The sequence below is a fragment of the Alnus glutinosa genome, chromosome 12 (assembly GCF_958979055.1).
Source record: "Alnus glutinosa chromosome 12, dhAlnGlut1.1, whole genome shotgun sequence".
Classification (NCBI taxonomy): domain Eukaryota; kingdom Viridiplantae; phylum Streptophyta; class Magnoliopsida; order Fagales; family Betulaceae; genus Alnus; species Alnus glutinosa.
This window is the reverse complement of record NC_084897.1, coordinates 2,569,642-2,589,281: the sequence shown is the minus strand read 5'-3', so window position 1 is coordinate 2,589,281 and position 19,640 is coordinate 2,569,642. Positions and strand designations below refer to the sequence as shown.

The following is a 19,640-nucleotide window of genomic DNA, read 5'->3' as shown; positions in this document are numbered from 1 at the left end:
TGAAAATTAAAAAAATCAATTTTTTTTATTAAACAAAAAAATAAAAAACCATTTTTTTTTAAATTTATTTATTTATTTTTAGTTTTTTCTGTTCTATCTTAGAATTTTTAATAATTTTTAGTTTTTTTTTTTTGGTAATTTTATGAAGGGTATTTTTGTTATTGAGGAGACATTAACATTTTTTTGGTAGCTTAAGGGGGACATTGACACAAATAGGGTTGTACAAGCGGTTACGGTTAGCGGTTATAGCCAATAACCGCTAATTGCAACCGCCTAAGGTGGTTATTGAATTTTAACAACCACAAAGGCAGTTAGCGGTTATTAAATCCTAAAAACCAGCGGCTAATAATTGCTTTTTATATGTGGACTTTTGGATTATTTATTTATTTTTTATTTTTTTTAAATATAAAATTTTAATTTTTTAAAAACTAAGGGCTTATCAAATAAGTAATCGAAAGAATTCATGTCGTATCCATCGATAAAGGTACTGTAATCATCAATTCCTTGTAAAATTAAACAATATATACCAAGAAAATTAAAGAATTATATATTCATATACGTAAATGAACTTGAAAAAAGAAAACGGTATAAGTTGCATAATAAACTTACCAATTCAAATACCCATTTGGCCGATGAGATTTTCATTAAACTCGCTTAATTTGTTACCTTAAAGATGAACTGTAGGACCTTGGAAAAAATTGAATAAGACACCGAAATCTTAGATTTAAAGGCTCAAAGGTAGTGATTTGAACTTTTGCAGATTTTAAAATATTGATAATAAATTGTGATCCCAAGTATAATATTTGCTTGTTATTAAAGAGAATAAAAATTTTAGACCGGATGAAAGATTTTTTTTTTAATAAAATTAAATACATCACCTTTTTATATCGAAGTTATTTTTTATTTTTTTTATATTAAATATGTAATATAAATATTTTTATTATTTATATATAAGGGTAGACAGTTAGCGGTTATTAACCGCCTAGAACGAAGCAGTTAGCAGTTATGCGATTACACAATTGGTAGTTTAAGAAAATATTAACAATAAATAGTTATTTAAACGTATGTGTACTTCTCCTAAACTTTTTTTTTAAATTTTGCCCCCTCATATAATAATTTTTTATTTGGCCCCTGCTTGGATTACTATGGTAACCCACGATTGCTTAATATTTCTTTATTTTTAATAATGTAATTTAAACTTCAAAAGTTATCTTGTAAAATTGTAAATACACATTGATATTATGAGATTACCCCTCTCTCGTGATAGGATAACCTCAACCGCCAGATTCCCTAAATCATTAATTACCCACTCACATGCCACGTGTACGGCTGACGAATAGATTCCATCAATCCCCGTGGACCTCAGCATTACGGAACCACTGCCGAGTCCCAAAACCCTAGCCTCGTCTGTCCCTCTAAAAGCACAATTTGCTCGTTTAGCAGTCGTGCCGAGCAGTAGCAGCAGCCATGGTAGTCTCTTCCCCTCCAAAACCCTAACAACGCAGAGCACCATTTCTTCTCTCCCTCCCTTCGTATAGATACTCTAACTTCCTTCACTTTTGCAGGGTATCGATTTGGTCGCCGGTGGCAAGGTCAAGAAATCCAAGCGAAACGCCCCCAAATCGGACGATATTTACCTGAAGCTCCTCGTGAAGGTCTTCCCCCCCTCTCTCTCGCTGCGTATATATATGTGTGTTTTTGTTTGTGTGGGTGTCTATGGAGGATTTGATCTGTGGTTGACGTGAAATGCTGATCTGTGAACAGCTGTACCGGTTTCTGGTGCGGAGGACAGGGAGCAAGTTCAATGCGGTGATACTGAAGAGGCTCTTCATGAGCAAGGTCAACAAGCCGCCTATATCTCTCTCCAGATTGATTCGTTTCATGAAGGGAAAGGTGCTTCTCTCTCTCTCTCTCTCTGTAGTTCTATTTTGGTTGCTGAGAAAACTTGAGGAGATAAAAAAAGAAGAATTGTATATTTTGTTTGGTGTTTTTGGTCTCAGTGGAGTATGGGCATATCACTTCTGATCTCACAAAGTTTAAAAAACCATCTGTTTGGTTGCTGGGAAAGCTGCTTGGTCATATGTTTAATGTGGGGTTGATTTTGGAGTAGAAGAACTTTCTTTATTTATTTTTAAATATTTAGGTAAATTTAGTTATAGATGGTTGATAAGATTTGATTTAGCATAGAATGTGGGTTAAGATTTGAAATTTATTGATATTTTGATTACTTATAAAAAAGATTTGAAATTTAATGTTTTCGGTTCTATTCTTAACTGCTTTTGTTGATTGGGATTGTTTCTTACAGTTTATGATAGATATGGTTTTGGGTTTGGTTTGTAGGAGGGTAAGATTGCGGTGGTTGTTGGGACTGTGACTGATGACACTCGAGTGTATGAGGTACCCTTGCTGAAAGTGGCTGCCCTGAGGTTCACAGAGACTGCAAGGGCTAGGATTGAGAAGGCGGGTGGAGAATGCTTGACGTTTGATCAGCTGGCTCTCAGAGCCCCTCTTGGGCAGAACACGGTATTGCCTCTTGTATTTCCTTTGCTTGTTTTAATGTTTAGACTTGCTTAAGCTGAATAAAAAAGGATAATGGAAGGACATTATGGATCTTTCAAAATTTTACGCAGTCTGTAAACTTGTCCTTTTGGGTAAAAAAAAGTTGGATGGGTTTCTTTGGAAAGTCCAATAACTGAGTTATTGTTTGTATTCAATTGATATAACTTCATCAATCCAATCTTATTGAAAGGATATACTAATTAAAACGTATGCCATGTTATATTTTAAGACTCACTGATTTTTATCAAAACGCAAGGCATTTTTTCTATCAACGTTCTTTTTGGTAAGTGAGAGGATTATGGAAAATGATCAATGGCAAATGCTGCAGGTTCTCCTTAGAGGTCCTAAGAATTCTCGTGAAGCTGTGAAGCACTTTGGGCCAGCTCCTGGTGTGCCACACAGCCACACAAAACCCTATGTACGTTCAAAAGGAAGGAAATTTGAGAAGGCTAGAGGAAGAAGGAACAGCAGGGGCTTCAGAAATTGAGTTGCTGAACTCATGCGTAAAATCAAACGTTCTTACTGAATCTATGACGTGTTGCAATTATGGTTCCCTTTTTATGTCTTTCTTTCTCATCCTCTCCATGGAACACATGTTATCTTTAGCAGGTTTTCTTTTGCATTTCCCTATTTTCGATATGGATATATTTTTCTTGTAGAATTGAAATCTGCTGGATATTTGAAGGTTTTTGGGGTTGCTTCAAGTGTAACGGTGCCGAAACATGATTTTGAATAGTTTTAAGCTGAGATTATTATGCTCTAAATTATCTTTGAGTCAGGCAATTAATGCTATTATCTGTGGGTAGCTGATGTTGCCTAGACAGGTCAGTTTACTGTTATAAGCAATAGAGTGGTGATCCTCACTTTCAGTTTCACTTACCGGGGAAATTGGTTAGTGTAAAATGTGTTTTTGCATTTTGATATAATCAAGTGATCCTGCGAAACGAAATGGAGGATAGCTCTTCTGCGGAGGAAAGATGGTATCTGTTTGTATTATGTACGTCAGATTGACTAGTGTTCGACTGATGTTTTTGGATATGAAACCACCGAGCTTTGATGGGTGTGTCATCGAACAATATATGGACATTAAACACCTTGGAGGCCAGGCGGCTGAAACAGCCAATTGAGATCTATCTTGATATTCACGGGCTCTATCTGTTAATGCTTTTTAGAAGATTATTCGGCTTAATTAGTCTTGTTTTAAACATTATTGGACATCTCTTCTGATGCATGCAAGTTTTCTCTTCTTCCATAAGATCTCAAGAATATGTTGCTGTCAACACGAATTAAACATACACAGATGCGAAATCTATGGTCTGGAGTGAAGGTAATCACCCTACAACACGAACACAGCAAAGCGTAATCATGTTGATAAAGATATTTAATTTCCATTATTTTATATATTAAACCAAACACACACCCTCTGAGTTGTCATTCAGAAATGTGAGGGTAAAGAAGGAAGTCTTTGCTTATTTAATTTTCAGGCCAAAAGCAAACAGATACACAAGGCCTAGCTCTAACCTCTAGGAAGAGTTAACACTCTTTCTTTAAGAATCTTTTTCACCACTTGAGAACGCGTTGATAAATTCATATATGTGTGCGCTGATCTCCTCTGCCTTTTCTTCGTTGATAAAGTGAGCTACTCCTTCCATCACAACTATGTCTTGCAAATATGGCACGTCTTTCTTGAAGCCACCGTTATGTACATATTCCTTGATGCCTGGGATATTGTAGACGATGTCTTGGTCGCCCACAATAAACTTCGTTGGCACTTTGATTTGTAATCCAGTCCATGGCGCTGTGAGCTCCCAGGTTCTGCAAGATGAGAAGAGAAGAGCAATGTTCCAGAGTCTCAAGCAAATAGATCATTCTCTCATATCGACTCATCCCAAACTAAAAACTGCTAAACTATGTCACGACAGCATACAGTGATTGTGGTGTAAGGTATAGCATTACTCTTTTTATTTTGTGCAAATTAACGCTTAAGAATGTGTTACTGGAAAGTCCTGCTTTCTCTTCTTCTTCTTCTTCTTCTTCTTCTTTTTTTTTTTTTTTTTTTTTTAAAAAAAAAAAAAGAAGATGAGATAATACACGTACACACGAAACTACAAATGCAGAAAACAAGAAAAGGAAAATTACAAGAAAATAAAGAAGACAACAGCAAATATAGAACAAAAAGTGTCCTTAGTAAGATTCAAGGTAGAGAGAGCCTTTCCACAATTTAGAAGGGATGTTACGTGAAAGATTTATCAAACACGGAATGTGATAAATTGTTAAGTTATGAGAGAACCTAGATCGGAACTTAGACTATTTAGATTATGAGGGAACTTAGATGTTAGACATTTTCAAACACAAGGTTTGGAATTAATTCTGCTTCCTTTTTATTAATCACTAGCGCATATAAATAAGAGAATTACAAAGACATAGAATAAGAGATGAACTCATACCCCTACCTAAGATAAACTCCTAATACAAATAAATTACTTGGAGATAACTCCAATTCTAACTTGAAGAAACCTACTATTAAGTGACTTTTGCACCATACGTGTTGTAGAATTTTACGTTCATAACAATAAACAAGCAGAAAAGCCGCCTGTAGCATTGGTTGTAGTGGTCCATGGAGGAATGTTATAATGTCAGCCATTTACAACCCCGTGCTCTTACTTCGTTTCATTCTTCTTCTATATCGTCCCTTCTTTGAATCACTTGAGCTCCAATGGCTTTCTTTCAGTGTACCAAATTAGTACCCCCACTCAAGATCCCTTCGAAGAAGACTCCGCAAGTTTTACTGTTGCGGATTCCATAGATTCCTTGAATGCTTCTGAGAACCCGAACCCATCTTCATCAAATGATGAAGATGCTGACTCCGAGGTTGATCCGAATATACAGAATCCCACCGAGGCGGTTCCTCTGTAAAGGGCGCAAAATGTGCATAGGTATGTGAGAGGATCATTCGCCTTGAAGAAGGATAAGCTTACTTAATTATGGCTTCCACAAAAACCTGAAGTCCGGGTTTGAAAACCCAAAATATCAGTTTTAAAAACCCTAATTTGTTATCCAAGGCGTGGGGCTCCATTTTAAAGGGTGCAGGTATGGAGAGTAGGCGTGTAGCGGGAGAAGATAAGGGTGGCCGATGGTGGAATGTGTGGCCGGTGGTGGAGGCACTACAAAAAAACACGCTACTTCTAGGCGTTTTACTTGCTGGCATTTATTCTAAACAATAGATTAAAATAATTATTATGAAAAATGCTAGGGGTACTAAATCTTTTATCAAGAGATGGGTATCAAGATGATGTGGAGCTTATTCATTGGTACCTGTAACATTTATTTTTATTAATTATTTTGATGATCTCCAATGAATAAGCTCCACATCATCTTGGTACCCATTTCTTAGTAAAAAATTTAGTACCCTTAACATTTCTCATAATTCTTATACAACAGAGATAATAGTGTGTTTGGCAACACTTTCATCTCCCTCTCTATTTTTCTTTTTTTCACTTCTTCCAAAGAAGTCAAATTCAAAACATTCTAACTTTTTTTTTTTTTTTTTTTTTTTTTTTTTTTTTCCACTTTTTATATCACATAAATCGTTTTTTTATTACTATTCAAATAAAAAAAAAATCCACTATAAAACGAAACTTTTTTACTTTTTTATAAAACAATTTCAAATATACAAAACCTTTTTACTTTTTATATCATATCAATCACTTCTTATTATTATTCAAACAAAAATTTCACAATTCAACCATTTACCAAACACACCCAATGAGTCTTGAAAATCTCATGAGGCAGGTTAAAATAGTTTTTAAAGAAATCTTCCTAATCTTGGTAATCCATAGGCTAAGCACCAGGAAATTTAGCCTAAAATCTTGAAACCCCTGCCCTCTCTCATTTTTACTTTGGCTCCTAGCTGATCCCTCTCAGTTTCAAAATCCTTCTCCCTAAGAGCATTAGAAGTTGTTCTCCTTAACCTTTTTTCTCAATTTAGGGAACTAAACCATTTTTTTCTTCTCTAATTAAATACACCATGCAATAGCTTCCTTTGTCATTTCCATATACAATTTAAATATTATTTAAATTAAATGATAAGAGAAAAAGAGAGAAAAGATAAATTTTTTAAATATTGTTTCAAATGAATGAGGGAGCAATGAGAAAAGAAAGATAAAGTTTTTTATATTAAAACAATGCTAAAAGAACCAATTTTGCTTCCCTAAATGTAGGGTAAAACTTTTTGTTCTCTTGATGCATGCATGTTTCCTTAGTTTAGGGAACAACAAGAGAATTTGAATCAACGAATTTTTTAAGAGTTTTTCCTATATATAAAGAAGTGTATGAAATTTAGAAAAGATGCTGTTAGTGCTTTAAAGCTCGCTTTCAATAAACAATTAACCCTAACCCCCACAGTTTCAAAACCTTTGTCGCTAAAAGTCTATTTTTCTTGGTGATGGCGCTTGCTCGAAAGCAAGTAATTCTAAGGCAACCCCTCTGCCCACTTCATCACCATCAGCAGTACCTGCCCATTGAAGCAACCTCAACAAATTATGCACCACGTCGTGTATATTCACCACCCTCAACACCTTTCGCCCCAATATCTCAAGCCTATCCTTTAACCACACTTTCCTTACTCTCGAACTCGCAAACGAAAACATGCGCACTGGCACCGCCCTGCTGTCCGCTAACACGTTCAAGCTCGTCTCCACGATATTGTACACGATTAGAAGCGCAAACGCCGCCCCCTTTTTTTTTTGTTTAGGTAAAAGAGCATTAATTAGATGCGGGTATCAAAAACCTTGATTTGTTACCCAAGGGTGGAGCTCTTAAAGGGAAAGGGTCGATGGAGTGTAGTGGGGGATTTGAGGGCGGTGGTGGAGGGAGCTAGAAGAGCATTAGATCGCTCTGGCTTATAATGGCCATGTGTAAGTAGATAATACCCATAAAAAAATAAATAGAAAGAAGCATGAAACTTACAGGTTACTTGCTCGATAGTAGTTCAGTCCTCCAGTAAAGCCTTTCTGGTTAAATTTGCTGGCATAATAATTAATATCTTCTTCTGACAACCAAGAAGGCAAGGTTTCTGGAGTTTGCAATCCTCTAAATCCTACTTCTTTTGGTACACACAAAGGAATCGGGCCAAAAAGTGAAAGCAACTTCTTCATTAGTACTCTAGTATCGACACAAGCAAAATCTTTTTCAACTTCTCCAGGTTCCTGCGGCGGATTTTAGTAATTTTATGTAAGAAGAGTCACATAATTAAAGAAGAGAAAACTATGGCTACCATATATATATATAACAACACCAACAAGAATCAAAAGTGCGCAAAATCTCGGAAATATACACCCAAGAAGTCGATCTCCAAGGGACCTTCATATAACAAATCAGGGAACCGCTTAACCCATCTCCAACAATATATTGCATATTCCTTGGAGAAATGCTGCGAGCAATTCCAAGTATTTACTCTCAAGTGCACATTTTTTGTTGTGAAAATCCCAGTTAAATTTTGGAAAAATTATTATTGAATTTTAATTTAATAATGTTTTCACTGCTATGTAAGGAAGATCGAGTGCAATATCTCTCAAGCCCTTGAAAGTAACATTTATATGACTCAAAGACACAACAGAGCTAATTGTGCAACACCCAAATCTTATGAACGGAAACAATTAAATATATTGGTCAGTTGAGTTTTATCACAACAACAAAGATTGCACTCCTCAATTGCTTTCGGCCCTTCACAACGCAAAAGGCACGTTTGGATCTCACATATTATTGCAAAAAAAATAAAAATCATTTGAGATGTAATAATAAATACATTTTTAAAAACACATATTTTAAAAGTTATATTGTAATTTATCACATGTTTAATTGCATTTTTAAATCATCTTTCAAATTGCACGTAATAAAATCTTTTTTCTAAATCAAAAGATTTTAAAATCTGACGCAGAAGGTAGGACCACAACCAGCGCTAGCCAGGCCCAAACAAAGCCCAAGGAAATCAACCAAATTAATCTACCTGAAACCTGCAAAAATAATAATCATCACCAAACAAAGCCCTGAAGCCATCCCCAAGATTTATCGCCGGGTTCCTGGCGGAAAATGGCACGCTCATGTTGACAACAGCTTTGACCCTGTCGGGCCTAAACCAACAGAAGTACCAAACCATCATAGCTCCCCAGTCATGGCCGACCAAGAAAACCTGGTCGATACCCAGATGGTCAAGAAGGCCGACGAGGTCGCCGACGATGTGGAAGGCCGTGTATGAGGCTGCGGAGGGCGGGGCGTCAGTGTCACCATATCCGCGGAGGTCGGGGGCGATGCAGCGGTAGCCGAGGGAGGAGAGGTAGAGAAGCTGGTGGCGCCATGTGTACCAGAGCTCAGGGAAGCCGTGGAGGAAGAGGACCACTGGGCCGGTACCAGTTGATGTTAGAAATAATCAACATATTATTTAATCTAACATGCGCAGCGGAAAACGAATAAACAGGATTCAGGCTTACCTCTAGCCATGTTTGCTCAAGCGTCTCCACGATCCATCTGAAGAACAAGAAAGATTATTTGATGGATCTTCTAACCTATGCCTATTACTTGATGGCTGTACTGATGGTGTACACAGGCACTCTATTTATAGGCTAGGTTAGGGACCCTCAAAATGGTAAACACCGTATTTGTTTCCTTCCATCAAGGAAACAATATCGTTAATTGATTTTAAAATCAATTAACCGATTCCATATTTACGGTAATCTAAATTAATAGAAATAACCATAATACCGATTCCATATTTACGGTAATCTAAATTAATGGAAATATCCATAATGCCGTATATGTTTATTGAAAAAATAATAAACAAAGTAAATACCGTAAATGTGATATAAAGGCCACAACCAAAAAGGAATAATATATTACATTCTCCCACTTGGACTTTATAACACATGACCATATGGTATTAGGTTCTTTAGTTTTGGCCAATCTTTTATGGAATCCTCCAACTCAGTTAAGAAATGTTTCACACGAATCATGGCGGTAAAACCATTATAAAATTAGGTCGTCCCTTCCATGTATCACGATGTAAAACACTCCTTACATGAGTACCTTATGGATAATCAAGCTTTATGAATGAACTTCCTATAAGTCATTCGGGTCCAACTTTATTTATCCTCATGGATAAAATAACAAATGTGCACAAAAAATCTTTATTACAATAACTTTATGTCTATAGACCAAAAAGAGACAAACCAAGCGAAAATGAATTAATGAGTCTCATATATTCCGCATGACTTTATTCTTTCTTTACCGGTAAACTTTAAGTCATGGGATCCGCAATCATTAATTCAGTACTTATATGCTCAATAGACCCTTTATGTCTCTTAATGTTATCTCTCGTACTGAGATACTTAATGTCGATTTACTTCTGCTTCTACTCTTTATTCTTATAAAAGAAGATTATAGTAGAATTACCGCAGAGTATCTTTATGGTCTAACTGTAAAATCGACAAGATTGAGACTTTTAACAAATGTCTCAACCATCATGCCTGTGTACCAAATTCATAGCACGCTAGACTTTTAGCTTTCTTGGTAGACGTAGCAACTATAGTCTGCAAACTGCATCTCTAGGATCTATCCTTCAATAAAAAGATATATACCTTAGAGTAGACTTTCTACTATCTACACAATCAGCAAACTCAAATCTAAACAACTAACCACCTTCAAATGGAAAGTGTATCCTTAGGTTAAGTTGTTCTTCTTGGTTCCTTGCATATACCGCAAGGCTTTATTTGCAGCACTTTATTGACTCAATATACTTATTGTCAGTCATATGGTTATGTATAATGCAGACGCTTAAAACTTTTCATCTGCCCTTATTCCAATACCTTTTGGGATATTAATCTGTATTTAATTAGTCCCTCTTAATTGCTACTGAAGGTGCAAATCCTTCATTCTAAATTTTTTCCAAAACTTTTTTCAATGTAGGCCTTCCGAGACAATGTTAATATTCTTTATGTCTCTGTGAATCTCTATGTCAAAAGACATAAGAGGTTTCACCCAAATCCTTCATTTCAAAGTTTTGTGAACTTTATGTAGCAAACCTAAATCACCACTTGCAAATATAGGACTAGAAAGATTACTGTACTCCCACTGACCTTAAGGTATATATACTAATCAACAAGGTTTTCTATAAACAATAACCTTGTAAAAAGTATCTTACCATTGAGAGATCCATCACAGCCCATAAATAGAATTCTTTAATTTGCAAGCTTTCTGACTGTTATTTATAAAACCTTTTGATTGTTTCATGTAAACCTCGTCCTTAAGATCCCTATTCAGAAAAGTTGTTTTCGCATCCACTTGATGTAGCTCTGGATCAAAAATAAGCTACTAATGCTATGATCATCTTGATGAACCATCCTTAGACACTGGAGAGAATGTTTCACGATAATCAATGCCTTCCTTATGAGTAAAACCATTGGCTACGAGTCTAGCTCGACCCTTCAGCCATGGACTTAACTCTCACTTCATGGCACTGAATCTCAATGAGGAGTTTTCTCCATTCATAGCATGTGAAAACAAATTTGGATCATCTTTATGTCCAACGTCAACATCAGACTCTGGGAGATATACAACATAATCACTAAGAATTGTTAATCTACTTATTCTATAGGATTTTATTAATTCTATTTCCTCTGCATTTTGCAATGGGAGAATAGATTTTGAACCTGTTCTGTATGAGTTGGTTGTTCTAGAAGTGATTGTGGCTCAGGATAATCAATCTGATTTTCCTGAATACAATCAATCATCCTCTATGAGGAGGAGATTTGGCCAACTCTAGTGCTTCCTTAAATTCCAATTTATGTGAATGAGCACTCCCACTAGGTTCCGTATCCTCTAGAAATTTTACAATCAACAACTCTAGGCTTATATGAAGGATAATAAAACATTAAAACCCTTTAAAGTTTACTAGATAGCTTATAAAAGATCCGCTGATTGTCCTTAAATCTAATTTCCTTAGGCGAGGATTATAAATCCTCTCTTTAGCAAGGCAACCCCATATGTGTAAATAATTTAAACTAAGCTTCCATCCATTTCATACTTTAAAAGGTGTCTTATGGACAACCTTAGATGGAATACTGTTTAACATATACACAATGGTCTTCAAAGCTTTACTCTATAAGGGTAATAGCAGATTAGTATTACTAATCATTTCCATTTGTGTGTACCTACCTTAATACTCTATGCCTATATTAGATCTTATGATCTTCATATTGTTTCTCTTCTTCTTCCTTATAGATATTGAAAGCATTCAATACCCCAGCTTTAATATTTAGAAGATAGACATACATAAACTTTATATGGTCATCACTGAAAGAGATAAAAATATCTCTGACCATTTAGGCAATGAGTATGGAAAGGTTAACATATTTCAATGTACATGATCTCAAGAATTTTAAAAGGCTCTCTTTGGCACCTCTAATGGTCTTGTTGGTATGCTTTCCCTTATGCAATCCACACAAGTACCAAAGTCAGTAAATCACCGACTTTTATTTTCTGTATGAAGATATATTTCAATCTCCAAAGCCATAACAAGAGCATTTTTAAATTCTTAAAGACTCTACTTTACGTCAACATCACTATGCAGAAATAAACAAATAATTTTGTTTCAAAAATTGGGACGTAGGTCAATTTTAAATAGACTTTAAATAAACCCCAACCAATATTCCACCAAAAAATAAGAAAAATTTCAAGTTTAAAATAAAATTGAAATTTTTAATAAGCCAAACTAGAAAATAGATTTCAAAAAGATTATGGAATATAAATCAATTTTTGAGGTCAAAATTATAACTGAATTTTAAAATTAACCTATAGATCCCAACAAGCTCAAATTATAAACACGTGTTATCCATTTTAAAAAGGACTCTGCATTTGTGTTGACAATGTGGATTGTTAAACCATAATCAATCCACAATATATTTGATTGAGTCACTAAAAGAGATTCATGACATACTAGATATGGAGATTATCTTTATTTTAAGTCATTTCTTATACTTCATGCAATCTTTCTTTATATGCCCTTAATTTTTCTTATTTCATGAGAAATATGTATCTTGATTGCCATAATACTTTATTGGCACCTTATTCTCATGCTTTAAGTGTTGGACATGATTGCATTTATTGGTCCTTCCTTTGACATGAATAATCATGTGAACACTTTATAAATTCTCTCATATCCTTGAACACACATGGTTAGAAGTTTATTTACTAACCATTTATCCTTACGTGTGTTACAAGATAAAATTCTACACTTAGAAGAGAGAATTCAAAAAATTGAAATAGACCAACAATGACTCAAAAATCTCAATCTTTAGGGACTTAAGCTAATCTATAATATCCTTCATTCCCATAATGGGATTATAAACACTTCAGAAACTGTAAAAGGTTTGTCTTTAAAGCTTTTTCTATTGGGGTGCTGGCCAAGTTTTGTTTGAACTTACTAAATGTTCATAAACAACCTTTATAAAACTTTGGCTCTAAAACATTCAGGAATAAATCCCTGATGACTTTAGTGACATGAGATTTCATGAACATCTAACTTAAGTGATTAAATCACTCCCACCGTTCATGCTTAATAATCTCACGTGGCGTACTTAATTCCGCGGGAGTAGGTGGTTTGTCCACACGGAGTACCAAAATTTTTAACACCCCAAATGAAAAAGCATATCAATCATTTTTCCAGTCAGAAAAATATTATCATAATGTATTGGAATATAAAACCACCAAAAGGTAGAGTAACAGGAATAGCTGCAATAACCCAAAATTAAAATAAATACTTTAATGCTATGAAGTAACTTTATTTTAAATTAGCCAATGCCAATTTAAATAGTAAATTTCAACCTACCTTTGGGCAAAGGTTGCATCACGCATGAAATTTACTCTTTATTGATAAGACTAATAAATTTAAATATTAATAAATAAAATTCTTCGTACCTTTGGGCAACCGAAAGAAATTTTACTTTTAATACTAAATTTGTTATCTCATTCTAATTAAGTCATAAAAATAAAAACTTCCCTTTGGGGATAGGTAATTAAATTTATGAGTTAATTACAATACGATGTTAATTTTTCTATATGAAGTTCATGTGTACGATCCTTATGCAATTATTACAAAATTAGGATGCTTTGGCTCTCCCAAAATCATAATAATCACGTTGTAATTCATGAACATCTAATAAATCTTTATGAGGTTCATGCGTGTGATCCTGATGTAATTATCATACAAAAATGGGATGCTTTGGCTCTCCCATAATTATTATGATAATTACGTGTGTGTAATCTTAATGCAATTGTCATTCAAAATTGGGATGCTGTGGCTCTCCCAAAATTATCATGATAATTGCTACTTCATTAACATCTAACAACTTTATAGATGCCCCCTTAATGGCCTTAGGAATATAACAAACCAATACTTAAATGGGGTAAACAGCATTTTCCAAGGTGCAAGCAGATGAGCTCCCAGGAAAGTGAGGGGGGTCACACCGGACACACTTAAATCCCAAGACTTTCCTTGCCAGAACTTTCCCCGACATTGCATTCTTAGATATTTCTGTAAACACACCAGTATATATGGTATTGTTAATTATTCTTAGGTCTAGGCATCAAACAATTTATATTTAAACAATATAAATTTAAAATATATATTCCTCAATTCATGTATTAAATAAACAATAATTTTAATACACAGTACTGTAAATAATAAAGGGAATAAAACTTTAATATGAGGATATAATAAAACACATGGCCTAATGGTTTAGTAAGTGGCCAAGGCTCTTTACACCTGGTGAACCCAGGTTCTAAACACCATAAGGCCTAAATTCCCCTTTTAAAAAGAACTTGATGGGTTACTGAAAAGGGTTGCTGTATTGGGCTGACCCAATTGGGTTAACCCACTTAATTTGGGTTGGGTATCTGTATTGGGCTACTATATTGGGTTGGGTTTTTGGGTCACAAGACTCCAAATGGGCTACTGTATTTGGCAATTAGGTCAACCCACTTAATCGGGTCAGGCCTCTGGGTCTATGTATAGTGCTGGCACAAACTAGGTCAGCCCACTTAAATGGCCCAAAACTGCATGGGTTTTAAAAAACCCTACCCGAAAATATATCAAACCCAAAAACTTTAATGGGTCGAAACCCTACCCAGTCACCAACCAACCCGACCCGTAATGTTCCAGATGGGTTGAAAACCCTAAAAATGGAACCCTAGCCGCCACCCCTTTATGAAAATACCCATATCAAGATTACAACAACTCAAAATTAGGCAGTATATCACAATACACAGAATAATGATAAAACAAAAAATAGTTATATCAAATTTATGGGTTTTCACAAACAGTACGTGAACAACAAATATTCACAAAATAATCGCTAATGCGTTTCTATCATGTCACAAAAGACGAAATATTGCTCAAACAATATTGACAAACAGCAGTGAACAATACCAAATAGAATATACTTGATTCAATATTGATAACCAATAAAAAATACTTGATTCAATATTGATAACGCATAGTAAAATTATATGCTGAGCAAAATAGCATAGAGGCTGGCTCTGATACCACATGTTAGAAATAATCAACATATTATTTAATCTAACATGCGCAGCGGAAAACGAATAAACAGGATTCAGGCTTACCTCTAGCCATGTTTGCTCAAGCGTCTCCACGATCCATCTGAAGAACAAGAAAGATTATTTGATGGATCTTCTAACCTATGCCTATTGCTTGATGGCTGTACTGATGGTGTACACAGGCACTCTATTTATAGGCTAGGTTAGGGACCCTCAAAATGGTAAACACCGTATTTGTTTCCTTCCATCAAGGAAACAATATCGTTAATTGATTTTAAAATCAATTAACCGATTCCATATTTACGGTAATCTAAATTAATAGAAATAACCATAATACCGATTCCATATTTACGGTAATCTAAATTAATGGAAATATCCATAATGCCGTATATGTTTATTGAAAAAATAATAAACAAAGTAAATACCGTAAATGTGATATAAAGGCCACAACCAAAAAGGAATAATATATTACAGTTGACGCTACGTGCATGTTTATCCCATTTGTGGGTACTACTGTGTGCTCTATCTTTTCCATCTTTGATCTCTCTCTTTTACTCGCGGTACTATTTTCTTCTTATTCTTCGGTTATTTAAACCTATAACCGTTGTTATGTTTAAACTTGACAAAAATAGAAGACATGAATATATAGGTGGTGGTTGGAAAGCATCTTTTCAGCATTGTATTTGGAAAGCGTCGAGAGATGGTTGGGTCATGGGTGTGCCATTTTTTTTTTTTAAAATTTTATATATATATATATATATATATATATATATATATATATATATATATATATATATATATATATATATATATATATATATATATATATATATATATTTACTATATTTAGAATTGTAAATTGTAATTACGGGTGAATTTGGTTTTTGAAATTATATTTGGATTGTTTAGAAAATTTGAGATAAAATTGAAAAAATTTAGATTAAACTCAGTAGAATTCAAATTTAACAAAACAATCCTCCAAAAAGACCAAATTAATACCCCAGTCAAGTTTTCCGTCCAAAAACTAAAGGCCCGCCACGTCACTGCCACTTAGCACCATTATGAACACGACACCTATTCCTTCCGACATGTCACCATCCACATAATTGTCAAATCCCCTCAAAATCAGTAAATGACGTCGGTGTGTGATGTGGAAGTGTGTGGGTGATTTGACAATTATGTGAGTGCTGACATGTCGGAAGGGACAAGTGTTGTGTTCCTAGTGGTGCTAAGAGGGCAATGACGTGATATGAAGAGATATTTTATTGCACACTTTTCCATTGATGTTCGTTGGGTTTATATATAATTAAGTGTTTGAGATTAATACAAATTAGGAAGAGATACATGATTGAGGATATCGTTTCCTTTTTTTTTTGAAAATTTCTAGCCGTTGATTGATTGTGGTTGCCTTGTTTGTGTTAGCCGTTGCTTGATCTGAAGAATATGATGCTGTTAATTAACCAGAATCAAGCCTATACGGATGGCATAATTTTAGGTATCAAGTGAAGGGCATCACCCTTCAACACAGCAGAGCTTAATGTTCAAAATCCGGATGAAGAGTTTTATTGCGTTCTTTTATTAAATTTGAACAACACATCTCTTGCGTAGGTAACATTCTTAAGACGCAGATCGAAACAAACAGGAATTTAGAGTGCCACTGTGGCCAATGGCAATCAGAACTTGCTGATAAATTCATATATGTGCGCGCTGATCTCCTCTGCCTTTACTTGGTTGATGAAGTGAGCTACTCCTTCCATCACAACTACATCTTGCAAATTTGGTATGTCTTTCTTGAAGCCACCGTTGTGTACATATTCCTTGATGCCTGGGATATTGTAGATGATGTCTAGCTCCCCCACAATGAACTTCGCTGGCACTTTGATTTGTAATCCAGTCCATGGTGCTGTGAGCTCCCAGCTTCTGCCAGACAAGATGAGCAATATTCTTATGGCCTACAATGGCCATGTGTAGACTGTGTAGTAGATAATACCCATAAAAAAAATCAATGGAAAGAAGCATGAAACTTACAGGTTACTAGCTCGATAGTAGTTCAATCCTCCAGTAAAGCCTTTCTGGTTATATTTGCTGGCATAGTAATTAATATCTTCCTCTGACAACCAAGAAGGCAAGGATTCTGGAGTTTGCAATCCTCTAAATCCTACTTCTTTTGGTACACACACAGGAATCGGGCCAAAAAGTGAAAAGAACTTCTTTATTAGTATTGCAGTATCGACACCAGCAAAATCTTTTTCAACTTCTCCAGCAGGTTCCTGCGGCGGATTTTAGTAATTTTATGTAAGAAGAGTCAACATAATTGAAGAAGAAAACTATCTATGGCTACCATAATATATAACACCAACATACACCAACAAAAAATATGCAAAATCAGGGCAACATATTACAAACACCCAAGAAGTCTCCAAGACATAACAAATTAGGGAGCCGCCTTCACCCATCTCCAACACAATATTTCATATTCCTAATATGACTCAAAGACACAGCAGAACTGATTGTGCAACACCCAAATCTTATGAGCTAAAACAATTAAATAGATTGGTCATTTGAGTTTTATCACAACAACAAAGATTGCACTACTCATTAACCCACTCCTCAATTGCTTTCAGCCCTTCATAACGCAAAAGGCACATTTGGATCTCACATATTAAAAATCAAGTTCCAAAAATCAGAAAAATCTACATTTTCAAATCTCAGATGATAGTGCATTTTAAAAACACTATTAAAGTATTTATTAAATAATTAAATTTACCTCTTCTTATTAGTTTAAGCTTTTGAGATGAGTGATGATTTAACATGGTATCAGAGTTAAAAGTCCTGAGTTCAAACCTTGACTCCATCATTTATCTCACATCTCAATTAAATATTCCACGTGTTGGGCCTCACCGATAAAAGAAAGTCTAAGCTCACATGTGATGAGCTTAAACTTTTGAAACAAGAGTTAATTTAACAAACACATATTTTAAAAGCTAAATTATAAATATTTAACTGCATTTTAAAATCGCATTTCAAATTGCAATCGTAAAATCGTTTTTCTTAATCAAAAGATCATAAAACCTGCAAATCCAAACTGACGCAAAAGCTAGCTAGGACCAAAGTTGCAATTATGAACCAGTGCTAGCCAGGCCCAAAAAGAACCCAAGGAAACAAACCAAATTAATCTACCTGAAACCTGCAAAAATAATAATCATCACCAAACAAAGCCCTGAAGCCATCCCCAAAATTTATCACCGGGTTCCTGGGGAAAAATGGCACGCTCATGTTAACAACAGCTTTGACTCGGTCGGGCCTAAACCAGCAGAAGTACCAAACCATCATAGCTCCCCAGTCATGGCCGACCAAGAAGACTTGGTCGATACCCAGATGGTCAAGAAGGCCGACGAGGTCGCCGACGATGTGGAAGGCCGTGTATGAGGCTGGGGAGGCCGGGGCGTCAGTGTCACCATATCCGCGGAGGTCAGGGGCAATGCAGCGGTAGCCAAGAGAGGAGAGGTAGAGAAGCTGGTGGCGCCACGAGTACCAGAGCTCAGGGAAGCCGTGGAGGAAGAGGATCCCTGGGCCGGTACCAATTGACGCTACGTGCATGTTTATGCCATTTGTGGCTACTACCGTGTGCTCTATCTTTTCCATCTTTGGATCTCTTTCTTTCTAGCTGTACTTTTCTCTTCTTGGTCGGGCAATTTTGGGTTTGCTTACCTGCTTTACCTCAAAAGAAGGAGCATCACGTGGTGCATGCAAGGCTTCATTGAAAGGCTAAACTGCATTGTTTTGTGGGACCCGAACGCACGTCTCAGTATTGGATAGTATTCTATCTATCAAACAAGGCCAAGGTTTGCTTGGTGGGCAATGATTCCTCACTATCAGTGTGACGTGTATGAATTCAAGCCAAGTCACATGTTAGAAAATATTTGAGGATATGATATTAGAGATTTATTATTTGAAAAATTACACATATTTTATTAAATTCCTTTTCAATTATTAATGTGTCATCAAATTATCAATTGTGTCAATATTTTCCTTAAACTACCAAATAATATTAATGTGACTCACAATAACAAAGATACCTTTATCAAATTATAAAACAAAACTAAAAACAAAAAATTATTTTAAATAAAATTAAAAAATTACAAAAAAAAAAAAACAAAAAAACAAGGTTTTTCATTTCTTTGAAAATTTATTTATTTTAGATTTTGTTTTATATAGTTTTCAGTTAGGGCACCCTCTTGGAATTTCATTTTTCTCTTTTTTTTTTTTCTTATATTTAAAAAAATAATAATTTTTTCAACCTTTCAAAAAAAAAATCAAAAAATTGTTTATTTAGTTTATTTTTTTTTTATTTTTTCAAGTTTATAATGATATATTTGTCTCATTGAAACTTTTAAAGGTTATTTTTACTTTTTTTTTGGTTACTTTATAGGGTACATTTTTATTTTTTGGTAGTTTAGAGAGGAACATTGGCA

At 34.9% G+C, this 19,640-nt stretch overlaps 3 protein-coding genes across 6 annotated transcripts; 1 reads left to right on the top strand and 2 right to left on the bottom strand.

Moving 5' to 3' along the window:
* Positions 1–1,401: 1,401 nt before the first annotated feature.
* On the top strand, positions 1,402–3,323 carry LOC133852138 (large ribosomal subunit protein eL18y-like). 2 transcript variants are annotated; one of them, XR_009895897.1, is made up of 6 exons: positions 1,402–1,470; positions 1,566–1,655; positions 1,765–1,893; positions 2,341–2,523; positions 2,888–3,131; positions 3,178–3,323. XR_009895897.1 is itself a non-coding variant. In XM_062288816.1 (5 exons), exons 1-5 carry the CDS (start codon positions 1,468–1,470, stop codon positions 3,044–3,046), a joined length of 564 nt encoding a protein of 187 aa, XP_062144800.1. In that variant the 5' UTR covers positions 1,402–1,467; the 3' UTR covers positions 3,047–3,323. The 2 variants fall into 2 exon arrangements, 1 of the variants encoding a protein (XP_062144800.1); XM_062288816.1 differs by having other exon boundaries at positions 2,888–3,323.
* A 783-nt stretch (positions 3,324–4,106) lies between these two features.
* Positions 4,107–15,709, bottom strand: LOC133851506 (uncharacterized). Its single transcript, XM_062287948.1, has 4 exons — positions 15,633–15,709; positions 8,567–8,969; positions 7,528–7,766; positions 4,107–4,374 (listed from the first exon to the last, which is right to left on the bottom strand). The coding sequence occupies exons 1-4, from the start codon at positions 15,698–15,700 to the stop codon at positions 4,107–4,109; spliced, it is 978 nt and encodes a 325-aa protein (XP_062143932.1). The 5' UTR covers positions 15,701–15,709.
* Positions 15,710–16,699: 990 nt separating this feature from the next.
* LOC133851805 (uncharacterized) lies at positions 16,700–18,946 on the bottom strand. Of its 3 annotated transcripts, none has more exons than XM_062288387.1 (3): positions 18,346–18,946; positions 17,194–17,435; positions 16,700–17,082 (listed from the first exon to the last, which is right to left on the bottom strand). In XM_062288387.1, exons 1-3 carry the CDS (start codon positions 18,808–18,810, stop codon positions 16,839–16,841), a joined length of 951 nt encoding a protein of 316 aa, XP_062144371.1. In that variant the 5' UTR covers positions 18,811–18,946; the 3' UTR covers positions 16,700–16,838. The 3 variants fall into 3 exon arrangements, with proteins under 3 accessions (XP_062144371.1, XP_062144370.1, XP_062144373.1); XM_062288386.1 differs by having other exon boundaries at positions 16,700–17,085; positions 18,346–18,944; XM_062288389.1 differs by having other exon boundaries at positions 16,983–17,117.
* Positions 18,947–19,640: the final 694 nt, after the last annotated feature.

What these genes read in the sequence shown, in the direction of transcription:
- LOC133851805 (XM_062288386.1), bottom strand. Translation starts at nt 18,810, where the DNA reads ATGGAAAAGATAGAGCACACGGTAGTAGCCACAAATGGCATAAACATG. An exon ending in ATTATTTTTGCAGGTTTCAG is followed by an intron (nt 17,436 to 18,345) that starts GTAGATTAATTT and finishes AATCCGCCGCAG; the next exon opens with GAACCTGCTGGAGAAGTTGA. An exon ending in TACTATCGAGCTAGTAACCT is followed by an intron (nt 17,086 to 17,193) that starts GTAAGTTTCATG and finishes CTTGTCTGGCAG; the next exon opens with AAGCTGGGAGCTCACAGCAC.
- LOC133852138 (XM_062288816.1), top strand. An exon ending in ACCTGAAGCTCCTCGTGAAG is followed by an intron (nt 1,656 to 1,764) that starts GTCTTCCCCCCC and finishes ATCTGTGAACAG; the next exon opens with CTGTACCGGTTTCTGGTGCG. An exon ending in CCCCTCTTGGGCAGAACACG is followed by an intron (nt 2,524 to 2,887) that starts GTATTGCCTCTT and finishes CAAATGCTGCAG; the next exon opens with GTTCTCCTTAGAGGTCCTAA.
- LOC133851506 (XM_062287948.1), bottom strand. Translation starts at nt 15,700, where the DNA reads ATGGAAAAGATAGAGCACACAGTAGTACCCACAAATGGGATAAACATG. An exon ending in CACGTAGCGTCAACTGTAAT is followed by an intron (nt 8,970 to 15,632) that starts ATATTATTCCTT and finishes TCTAACATCAAC; the next exon opens with TGGTACCGGCCCAGTGGTCC. An exon ending in ATTATTTTTGCAGGTTTCAG is followed by an intron (nt 7,767 to 8,566) that starts GTAGATTAATTT and finishes AATCCGCCGCAG; the next exon opens with GAACCTGGAGAAGTTGAAAA.